General features: G+C 34.5%; 1 protein-coding gene across 11 annotated transcripts in view; it reads left to right on the forward strand.

Annotated features, from left to right (window-relative positions):
- LOC115450613 (polypyrimidine tract-binding protein 1) overlaps positions 1-12,949 on the forward strand; it is a 431,449-nt gene that overhangs the window by 323,664 nt on the left and 94,836 nt on the right. Inside the window, exon 1 of one of the 11 annotated variants that reach the window (XM_030178663.2) lies at positions 12,173-12,407. The exons of the other annotated variants lie outside the window; for them this stretch is intronic. Within the exon in view, the coding sequence (XP_030034523.1) occupies positions 12,321-12,407 (87 nt within the window). The 5' untranslated portion in view covers positions 12,173-12,320. Of the gene's footprint in view, positions 1-12,172; positions 12,408-12,949 lie in introns of those variants that run through there. 11 annotated transcript variants of the gene reach the window in all.

Below are 12,949 nucleotides of genomic sequence, written 5' to 3' on the forward strand. Positions count from 1 at the left end.
TTTTCTATGATAACTCATACAATATTAGTTTTTACTGAGACTTAGTTTATCAATTAACCGTTATAGTTAAACATAGACACGCGCATCGAATCGTCCATCCGAGCGTACGATTCACCGGAAATGACGCAGAAAATTGCTCGCCGCCTCACGTGGACGCAATATCCTACGACGACTTCCAATTATGCAGATTATGTAGCCGACGCTTCACTTACACACTTATTTACATGCATGTAACTATTTAACTAATGTCCCACATCGTCTCCTGTACGAATACGTAATTTTTAGTTTTACGGTGGCGTGAGCAAAAATGAATACATTTAAGGGTTGTTATTCCAGTTTAGTGTTAGCAAAATAGGCGTCAAAAGGTTATAAATAAAAGTAAATACCGAGGTTATGTTTCCGTTGTTATTCAAACGCGGAATGGGTCTTAATAAATCTGGCACCCAAGAATATTTTGTTATATTTCATTCCAATCTTTCAAACGCAAGTTGTGAAGTTTTTAAATATTTACAAATTCGCATTATCTTTACGATTTTTTATTTAAATGCTGTGATTATACTCAGGACACCTAAATTCATAATGAACAATTCTAAATATAACGTTTAACACCATCCAAATATTCAACAGATGCAACCATCATAAGGTATGCAATATCTTAGTTTTAGTATAGCAAAGCGAGCATGCGGTGTGTGAACTCCAAGATGTTTAGTGAACGTGCACACGTGAATCGAGAGCCAATCTGCATAATGAGAAGTCAGAGGTTATTGCGCGGATCGGACCAAGTAAGTCTGCAATTTCCCGCCTCAATTGTTATGGAGACTAGGGAACCACGCGTACATTGATTCCTATAGATGTTTAATTTTAGCTTCACTTGTTTACACAGCGTATACGTCTTGTGCTAGCTCGGTTTAGTTCGTGTTGAAGTATCAAGGTTTGCGAATAAAATACGAAAGTATAGTTAAAATTTACGTTTTTCAAGATCTCTATAAGTTGGTTATTAGATGCTTACTTTCTTTTCAACACGTCTAAAAAGGTACGTTCTTTGTCGCTTTCTTATCTATGAAATGTATGACAATATTAAACTGGCTATCTATATAATTTATATTGAAGCAGCTATATAAAACAAATACAACCACATAAAACAAATTTCAAATTCTAAATCTCGCAAACAAAACATATCTTCCTAAATGATTTTCTAGGATACTTTAAAAATTCACGTTTTCTGTTAGCCAGTGCCTTGCTATTGTTGAAAGTTAAATTCCATTTGAACGTGATATAGTAAAATGTCAAGCACGGGTCGTTGCAAGTTGTAGCGAATTAAATAAAACGACAATATTCTTACCACATTTATGGTATCGTTTGCTCGGTTGACATATCTCCCAATTATCTGTCGATTGATAGCAACTGCGGCCGCGGCCTGCCTCCGATCAAATTTCGTCCACTTCTTACCGCCCACACCCACCTACATCTTTCTTTTATCCCCCTCTCAATCGGCCAGACGTATTTGACAGATTTACCCCGAACCGGTCGCCACGAACGATTTTATTGACTGGTTATTATTTTATTTTATGGACATTCACTCTTATTTCATAGGACCTCAGACGAAGTCGTCGAATTTGACGTCAGATTATTAAAGCATATCTCCCACCATCTGTAACACTTTTATTGAATCGAATTCGATGTAGATGGCTTATGGGATCGTCGTAAATGATGTGTAATAGGATTTTATTCTTCTAACGTCATTTGTTGATAGTTTCTGCGCTAAGTACGTACATACGGACGTCTGCTCCCCATTGTGAGATATTGTTCAAGTGAGGCTATAAATAAGCGAACAAAATTGATGGAAACGGTCGCACAACGTCTTACAAACCGTTCAACGATATTGAATTGGATAAAAATAAAAACTAAACCAGTGTCCTGTTGAGTTTTCGATCAAAGAAAATTACACTAGGTGTGGAGCGGCACGGGAACGTTTGGTCTTTTCTGCGGAGCTCGGTGAGCTCTATAAAATCCCTCTCGTCGCAACATATCGTTCTTTTCTCCCCAAATTGCGGCTGTCCCGACGCGGCAGACACGTCCAGGTAATAACGCAATAAACCACTGAGAGCTTCACCCTGGAAAAACGATCGAGTTTTCCTTGAAGCTTTCGAAAACGAGTTGTTCGTCGACTTTAGGTAGTTGTGCGGCGGCGTCCGTTGGAAAGATAACCTTATTTTCTGTTTGTTTGCATTGGTTGTGTGTCGGAGGTGGAGCGGTGGCCGTGTCGGGTGAGCGATGTGCAATCGGTCAGGTTGCCTGACCGCACCAGCGTTTTTCGCGGTGCGCCCGCAACACAGCGTCCATCACTTTGTGTAATTGAAAACTCGATGTGCACTTGTACAGAACATTCGTTTATAAATATTTCTTTTCATATTAAAATATTCGGAGTCTTGTTCTTTTAATATAGGTACTTGGAAATGTATGGTATTTTAGTTTGTTTTAGGTACCGTAATACTTCCTAGGCTTATTAAGTAATTTTTCTCCATACTCAAAAACAAAAATAGTTTTATTTGAAGCTGAAATTGTGTCCAATTAATTTTTGTTACTATAGAAGAGACTAAATATTAATTCAATAAATTGAATAAAAAATTCACAATATGTTTGAATTTATATAATATATTAAATATAATAAAATAATAACGCTCACGAATTAGTGTAACATTTCGATTAAATGAAAATTGCATATTATTTCATTGATTTCGATTCGGAAATATTTCAAAATATGTCTACGAGTTAAAAGCGTGTCGCAAAATTATTAAAAAAAATATAAAATGTTTTTCGTCTCGAATTATAAACTTATATGTTTATATTGTTTCATCAAACTTTTCACATGTGCATAGTAATAATTGAAGTAAAGTAGTTTTAAAGCATTATAAACTTTTTTAATAAAAGCATTTGCGTGCATCATATTAATAAAAATATAGCCAAGTTCAACAAAAGTATGCCCAAAAACAAGATGTTTCTTTAGCGGCGAAATTCTATAGAGAGATCTTAATACGGAGGTTTTAATAGAATTCTAGTCTCTTTGAGGGTTATCTAAAATAATGTTAGTAAATAATAATATAATAGTGTTTAATTACAATTGAAACTTGTAAATAAATACACCTTTTTACGTTAGAAAAATATTTACTCTACTAGGAAATTACCTCTATTTTAAAACATGTAAGTATGAGACATTATAATAAATAATATTTAGTATACGATTTCTAAGTCAGAAAAGGGATGTTAATCTAAACCTTTTTGGTTTTCGAAGATGCTTAGTGTTGAAAGTAAACGAAAAACCCCTGAACGATTAATGATAAAATATGTCACACAGGAATATCATACTATGGATTCATATACTTAATTAGTCTAAATAAAACTCAAAATAATTCGACCCAGAAACGTAACTGACCTGACGTGGCGTAGTTGTACTGCATGCGCGGTGCGACAGCGCTCTGAGGTCCTGGGTTCGAATCCCGGGTCGGGTAAAGTGATATTTGGGTTTTTCTGCTCAGTATCAGCCCGGAGTCTGGAATTTGTGCCCGATATGGCGATAGGCTCGCCCCCTATCACATCATGGGACGGAACACACTTGGCGAAAAGTGGATGCCCTGGTTGCGCCTCTGCATACCCCTTCGGGGATAAATGCGTGATGTTGTGTGTGTGCGTAGAAACGTAAACAGGAACTATTATTTCAAGCGAGCAGTCGCGTATCACAATTACTATCTAACATTACTACATCATTCAAATCCGTAAAAGCAACATATTCGTATATGACAATATCCTCTCAAAATGCGAGAACAACACATCAGCAGCAGCATTAGTAACCCTGTTACTTAGTTTCAGTATTTCCAGACACAAAACAACGTACCTACTTGTGTTTTTTTCGCTCGTCCAGTCTGCGTCTGGTTTAGACCATTAAGTAATCTCCTCGCCTTCGAAAGCGTCGGCTAATGCATCTCTGTGCAAAGTTACTGTTAGGGTTCCCTTGGAACGTAAACTTTTACAAATGCCTCGCGCCTTTTATTTTGGTAATGACACTGTCCTTCGGGACGTATTTTAATTTTATAGTTTTGCACAACTTGGAATATGTTTGCATGACAATTTATTATAAAATGTATTTGATGAAGTCAATGCTCGGATCACAACAAGTTATTGAATACGTGTGCTGGTGAACTAACTTTGAGCTTGTAATTACGCCTGCATATCTATTGCAATAAACTTTATCAAATAGTCTACTATTGGTTATGTCACTAGATACCACGAGTAAATTACAAAAAAAACAAAACATTACAAGTACACAGGAACAATGCATGCCAAATTTCAGCACACACAACGTCGATGATAGCTGTTTAATTAACTTATATAAATAGCCTAATACAATCTTCTATGGCAAATCAAATAGAAGCAGCGACGGGGTAACCCAGCATCCAGTAATACTTATCAGGTAAAGCCAGGCAAATAAACTAAGCTCTAATTTGACGATCGAACCATGGTAGTCAAGACAAGCGGATTTTAATTAAGGTGCCCGCTTTGTCAACCGCTCCTTTTAATTTTGATGAATAAAGAAAATTATTTATTTGGCGGCGTTAGCGTTTACCGTGATTTATACCCCAAGTTACGGACATTTATAAGGCATCGCCCTACTCCGGGGAAATATCTTTTTCATAATTCGCCGGGTTTGACGCCTTACATTAACGTTGCGCTCAGTTAGCTCTGACAATGAGTTTGTTGATTCGATGTTATTTCGTCAAATTCTTCGTAGGATTAAATAAGGGGTTTAATTTTGTTTTCTTTGCACGCCGTTTGAAATATAAAAAAATATCTCATAAAATATTATTATTTTAATGATTACGGCCCTCAAAGTATACAAGAAATTAAAGTAAGATTGTGTGACACGTCATTGAAATTATGATTGCAATATTAATAACATTTTTCGTATTTCGTATAATTATATGTAATGTATGCTAAAATTGTTGTTATAATCATTGTTTCGTATTTTTCAGGTAAGTTGAATTCGATTACGTACGAGACAATATACGGCGGTGAGTCAAAAAAATATCACGTAGGAATTCAATAAAACATTTACAAATCAAAAATGAAGTCACCAGTATCAATACCACAGACGTAACAAATTGATGCAGATTACAATGTCATTAAACTTGTAAAATGTCCCCGTAGAACTTAAATCGTAGCTGTGTAGCGCGGCGTAGCACCCGCCCCTCATCCGTAGTAAATCTTTTAATCTCTTTACAATGGTCCAACGTCATAAATTTGACATCTGTGACTTTTTTATTACGATATTCGAAAACGTGTTCCTCCCTACGGCATGATAAAATCGTGTTTTATGGACGCTGCGACTGTCAGTTCATTATTTAATTCTTTTGTATCGATTTAATTGATGTTTCAAACATTAAATCGATATGGACATACGGATGTCAAAATAAATATCACTTGGTCATATTTTGGTTTCGGTTTATATCTCAGAGTTTATATACATTATTGAAACTCAGCCGATGACATATGTCCATAAATAAATAAAACCTAAAAATTGCAATCGCAAGTTTTATGAAGCAAAACTGTTGACTATTTATATTGATATGACCGGACCGAGGACATACTTAATATGTCTATTTATATTATTCGATTATAGTACGCTGTAGTCTTTCGTGTCTGTTAACTTAATATTTTCGTAACTGGAATTAAATACAGAATCGTGACAAAAACTTCATTTTTTTTTTAAAGTTATAAAATAAACAATATATGATTCACGGAACTCCACGATACTACACCGATCATGATACGACCCCCTTCAATTTGTCCCTTTGTTTGTTTACATTTTTCAATTTCAATGCAACGCAAGCTCTCAATGGCCAACAAAAGCATAGGAAATTCGGACGTGCCATGAATAATTTCTTTTAAACGCCATTGTTAAATAAGCATCTTGGATATTTAAAAAAAAATGTTTTCAATGGACAAAAGCCTCCGGTTACATTGTGATTTCAATACATTTTCCTTCACAAGTGATCCTATTTTGTAAGGGGCGAGGGCGCGGATATCCGATGAATAGATAATATCCATCTAGCTAACTGTAGTCCTATCATGAATTGGCAACTTTCCCAAGATATTATATATAAAGAAAATTGTCCGTAATATTTTCCTTCCATTTTTGTCGCCTCGAGATTAAAAGATAGTGTAATAACTTATTTACAAAATATACCAAGCACTAGCAAATATTATGATGTGCTGGTTAGTACTTCTAATTATTCACTTACATTTATTTATTAGATTCTAACTTACATATATAAGAATCGGAGATGCGTACAAATTAAAATATTAATTGGAATAATTGAAGTTCCTTAATTTATCTATCGTGTATATTTTATTATAACTGAAATAAGATTTATCATATATTCTAATTTGGTATAAGAAAGAAAGAAACATTTACTCGCATAATATTCTGGGACGCACACAAACATTTGTAACAATGTAAAAAAAGCAAAAAAATATATTGGAGTATCTGTATTGAAAATCCATGCAATAGAAATTATAAACATTTGTCGTGTTAAAGTAAGTAAATTAAGAAGTGTTACATTTTCGTATAAAACCTTTAAGTGGTGAACAATCTACCGCGTCAAGTTACGCTCGACCCTTGGACATTTTGCGGGTCGCTCATCTCCATTTACTCCTATCATTGTCTCGATCGCAAATTAACGAGCTACAGGATTTACGCCGCTTTACTATATTACCACTTACCCGTGTAAGCACGTATTTAGAATAAAATGTTGCTCGTTTTCAATATACTTGCTACTATATAACGCGGCTGTGAAGTACACAAGCAAACAGTTTACCAGAAAATTGTTCCACTGATTCGGATGTTTTTAACATTCCCGCGATATGTCTCGGGATGGGCCAGTAAATAACAATAATGTTGAATAAAACAATAACAATGTATAGAAGGCGCGAGGCAGTTATGTGCGTTAACGTCAGTCATAAAAGTTACTCCGCCACCATTATTCCAACATTACCTAGTTACTCAAGAAGTTCGCCGTAACAAAAATACACTTTCAGTTATTGCGACACTCTCTTAATACTGACTTTCTTTTCTTTCCTCAACTCGAGCATTTTTATGCTCATCCTCAGAACTTTTGCAATCCACTTATATCAGCCGTGAAGCGCTAAGCAAATACAAAAAGTTTTTCAGGTTTAATCTGCACGTTTTAAGGATATTCATCGAAATTTTACGCCTCGAGGTGCTTAAATAATGCTCGCCATTGTTACTTTTCTGCAATTCTTATTTTGTACGAACAGTTAACGTATATAAATAACATTAATGTTGTTTAAATAACGTTCCAGTCGACGCAGAAAGCTTGAATAACTTCTAACACTTAACTGTACGCATACGTCCTTATTAAACAGAGTCGATATTACCGCTAGGTTCTGCATTCCGCCACCCCGGCCTGATGATCGCTTGTCTTAGCTCACTAGACTTTGAACAGTATTTGCTTATAATGCTTCACTTTATACTTTATATTAAAGAAAATAAAACAAAGAAAATGGCATGTTATAATTTTTCACCAAAATCAATGAAATCACCAATCAATATAGGTATATTTATGGCAAGGTAATTGCTATAAATAATATAATTTAGTTTGCTTCCATTCAGTCAATAGCTCCATATAGAGTAAATATTAGTATTAAATATAAATCAAATGCAATGTTTGCTCAATTCAGGATATTAATAACGCACCAGTGCCTAATTCAATATGACACACCAAACTTAAAGGTTTGTAAACTGAAAATACACTGTACGTATTCCGAAATAAACGTGATAATATTCATGTCAATTTATCAGGACATTCATGTACCCATACAAATAAATTGTATTGCATGGTCGTGAGACTGAGTTAAATTAAGCAGCGCCGCCTATTTTCGCGAAGATTTTGATAAATAGCCGAGTAAAATAATTTCGTTCATCCCATAACGATTCTCATACACAGTAGACATTCTGGCGCGTACGGAATTCTTATCTTACAAACGCAGCACTTTGATTATGAACGAGAGGAATATTTAAAGAAGCCCTCGCGTGCTTTGTGTTCACCGACGCATGTGCAAAATTTATGTAAGAAATATGAATAAGCATTACGTTTTATACGTTTTTACGTATGGCTGCTGTTGTGTATGCTTTGATACTCTAAGAGTTGTATATATTTATTGTGAATCAAATTATACCTTTATTCCTTTATCAAACACGGTAACGCATTATGTCTTGTATTCAGAGCTCGTAGATGCACGTTTTATATTTCAGTTAGCAAGTATAAAGTTACATGCTATGAAAAATAACTATCGACTTCATCATTGGCCATTCATTTCCATCATCAGCAACATACAGTCCACTGCTGAACATAGGCCTCCCCCAAAGATTTCCAGACGGACCTGTCAAAAGCGGCCTGCATCTAGCGTGTTCCTACGACCTTCATCAAGTCGTCTATCCACCTTGCAGGTGGCCGTCCAGCGCCATTAAATTTAATCTATCGTAAACCAGAAAAGTAGGTGCTTAATGTTGTTACTTCCCTAATCAAAATAGAAAGAACAAGTTCATAATGAAGTCAACTACTAATGGTATGTTACTTTAATGTTTGAGCTATTATTTAAATGTTAGCCCTAATCGGCGTCAATCAACCTAATCATAGTAATACTTCGATAGCGTAAGGTAATCGCGGGAGGGACACCAGTGCGGGCCGTACGAAACTTATCCCGGTCAATGAAATCGGGCCTGATTCGATCCCATCCCCGCTCATTCCTATCACTTATTCATCAGGCCATGAATACTTAAGTCAATTTACGTGTCGTGATCTAAGCAATGGGCTACTCCACCTAATGATATTGCAGTTACACTGACGCGTGTATCGGTCAATGGACTATCAATTCGATGATGCTATTATCGGAATGGGTTTATTGTTTTTTATGTTTTATTATGTCTAATGGTATAGCATATTATTATTATTAGTTTCGCTTTCAAGCAGCATAGAAATGCTTTATAAGAATTAAAGGTTTCTTATACCTAGGTATTTAGTCTACTAAGCTTAGGCTTAGAAGCCGATGATATACTTGGTGCGGTCAATATTTTTTGCCATCCGCAATACATATGCCAGGTCTAGAAAGTCGTGGTAAACTAAACTATGTGGTAAAGACGAGCTTAATACACCATAATAAATTAACTGTAAATCGTAGACGTACTAGACGCATTGCTGTCTACCTCATCGTGAAAGAGATTCGAACTGTATGTCAATGAATTAAGTAAAAATATGTAAATTTTCGTCATCTGTGTCATCAGATCCCATGGGTTTATTCACAGCTTTCATATACTATCTTCTGTGTCGACAACAGGTAACGTTATTATATAAAGAGTTATAAGAATTTATTGGATTCCTTGCGCCAAAGGTAGGCACAAAATACTATCGAAAAATTTCGCCTCCTCTAATATCGAAATATTTACTTTGTAGAACGATTCAATATAACTTTACAAGAATAGTAATAAAATTATTATTATTAATACATACAAATATTTCATATTTTAGAACATGAAGTATGTAAAAATAATGATTATGTTTTTTCAAGACTTTTGGATGTCCAGTAAATATGTATTGCAATTCATAATTCCGGTATAAATAAAAACATGCCAACACTCTCGTGCAAAACACTTCAACCGTGTGCAGAATCCACTCGTTCTTTTAACTTACGCTATTATCAGAGCCTACAGCTGACTGAGTCTTTTGTTATCGAAACTTATGATATGACGGTAATGGACACATGCGAGACACGTAGGCGTCAGGCGAGTCCGGTGATGCCGGCCAATCCGAGTCTCGCCAAGCACCATTCTGCAGTCGGAGTGCACGTGCTACCGTTCATTATCGAACAGATGCGTCTGCAATCGGAATCTAATCTCGCCGCTTTGCACTGCGAACGTTGTTACACGATCTGTAATTGACAGCTGTTTCGAATACTTGCCGATCAATCGTAAACGACGTTTTTAAAGAATAGATTATAGACAGAATTTATGGATTTTATTGTGTAGTGTAATAATATATATTTCTACTTTAAATGCTTAATTGGTTCCATAATTGGTTTAGTGCCAAAGAGTTAATTTTGTTCCGGCGTTGTTGATTTAAAGTTCAGTCAAAAGAAACCCAGCTCCAGACAACTCTTCCAAGTTCCAGCAAGTGACAAATTTTCCATTGACTTTGAAAATAAACAGATATGGCGCTTGAATGTCTGCGCAATCAGAGACCAATTAAAAGTTTCTCCACAGGTGAACAAATTTTCTATTCTATATAGTATTTCATTTCAACCGTACTGTATAAACATAATTAGTGTGCAACGGATAGCTTAATTCTCGGGGCTTAATTTAAAAACAGCAAAGCAACAATTTCGCGGCGGGACTTACTAAAATAATCGTGCTTGTACAACTCACAAATAAATATAAGCGTATTCTTGCCTTGGGGGGTGAAATGTCAGTGGCACGTAGCCTGTAGCCTGCGTGGCAAAGCGAAAGGAGATCTGAGGATGTTCGTGCCGTGAAATTTGTCGTTTGACACCTTCGCTCCACCGGGCCCGGCGCGTGCGACAGCGTTTCCGCTGCGATTTTTATATGTGAGCACACACGCGCCCATCTGGAACTAACTTCATTCGGATGAAAATAGCTGATGTGTAATTATGGTATTATGAAAGGTATATATAGAATTATACCCTTGTGATGTATAACTGTTAATTTTTGTGTCAATGATAACTTATTTATGATTAGCTTTTATGGTGAGTCCACCTGTATGAAACTATTTATTTTTAATTATTGAACTAAACATATAGTGTTCACATTAAATTACTAGTACTTCCATTTATCTATTAAAGAATCAAGGTTTTCGAAACGTATTAAGGCTATAAAAAAATCAAATTCCACAACTACAAACGAAAATTTCGTAGACCGAAGTCGGATGTAAAGTAGTTGCTTTTTTTTTTTCAAACAGTTGTTTGAGTTCGCAAAAGCATAAGTTGGTCTGCTGTATCTCGCTAAAAAGTTATGCTTCATAAATATTTTTTGTCTATTTGCTATTCTAACTAAACTATTTCCAAACTTACGTTCACAGCGTTAATAGTTACTAAGCGGACAAGAAACAAAACTAAACATGAAAAACAGTTTTTAAGCAATATTTTCAACACAGGACACGATTTCAAATAGTGCCCTAAAGGGTCTTTATTATTTTACTTTCTCTTTTAAGCGATACCTCACTCAATAGAGAACATTTTTTTCATCCTCACTTTTCTTCATTTTTTCGACATTCTTTTAATTTTTATTATTACTATGTTTGCATCATTTTTCATCGAAAAGTCAAAAGGATTAATTAATCTCTGTAATATAACTTTTTTTAAAAATGGATCACACTATAAAATTTAAGAACTATGTACTCTTATTTTCTGAACAATTACTATAACAAACGAACCAAAAGATATATCAAAAATGTTATACAGGACCCGTGCTTTGCTACGAAATCGTAAAAAAATAGGTACCTACTACATATTATTAATACACTAACACCTAGCAGTCAAACAACAACAATAGTTACAAGTATACAATAGGTACAAGCCCCACTTAGAGATATATAAGTCTTATATCGTGGGCTGTCAGTTTAGTCTAAGGGACTGTCAGTTCGACAGCATCCATACTCGAAAGGAATATTTTGCAACCCACAAATATTTAATACAGCGCGAATCATACCCATTGCCTTTCATTTTACAACAGGCTCACGGCCGCTTCGCCACGGAGACTATTTTCTATCAATAAAAACAATTTGGAAGAAGAATGCTTAATTGAAATTTAAAAATAAAAAAATTATATTATTACTGGCAGGCAAAAAAATAAAATATTAATTTTAAAAAGTTTGTACATATTTATTCCATTTTGAATTTTGTATAAAAATTATAAAATTCGGTTAATTTATTTAAATGCTACAAATTAATTACCTATTTAATAACATTCATAATGAAGATTAAGGTTTCAATTCTAGTGAGATGCAGCAAGGATGTACGATTCTAAGCGCTTTGCCTTTGATTTCGACAAAATTGATGTAGTTTTAGTAAGCGGGTAAAATAAAAAAAAAATACTCTAAATGTCATCTTGTTGCTATCGTTGACATAATGTTTTAACCCTTTTTAACCAAATTGCATGCTCTTATTAATTTCAAAGTGTCGCATTAGTGATTTTTAATACATTTTTTAAATTATTATTAATTTATTGAATAAAAATGGTGTTTAGTTTACGTGAAATGTTGTCGCGGCTTCGGTACATCCATGACGAGAGGGATTGCATCCACGATGTCGATGATGAACAGGTATTTGATATACCAAATTGATATTTTTACTACGTATTTTAAAATAATTTATTCACTGTAGAAAATCTTAATAAGCTAATTCATGATACAAACATGAGTTTCTGCAATTGTTATAAGTAACTATGAATTGATATATTTAAGGAGATAAGTGACGTTAAACTGTTACTAAATAATTAAAATACAAAATATCACAGTGTGTATTTTTTTCAATGTGTACTATGTGGTATGGTGACTGAAGGATTTGACAATATTAAGAGCAATTAAAAACAAAGAAATATATCCAAATATACTCTACAGTGTTATCAATTTATTATCGTGATTGTCGGCATTTGTGTTGTAAAATTATGTTTTTCGTGTAAATATAAACCTATTTCATACACACGTTATGATTAAAACCTTATATTTTCATATAAAAAATACCCAAAAAGGCATTTTAATAGCTATTATATTAATGTACAATAGAAAGTAATCAATCAATTCACAATAAATGGATCTATAATAAATTATATTCGGGTAGAGGTTAATGTGTATTGAGCATATTA

The sequence above is a fragment of the Manduca sexta genome, chromosome 26, assembly GCF_014839805.1.
Source record: "Manduca sexta isolate Smith_Timp_Sample1 chromosome 26, JHU_Msex_v1.0, whole genome shotgun sequence".
NCBI lineage: Eukaryota > Metazoa > Arthropoda > Insecta > Lepidoptera > Sphingidae > Manduca > Manduca sexta.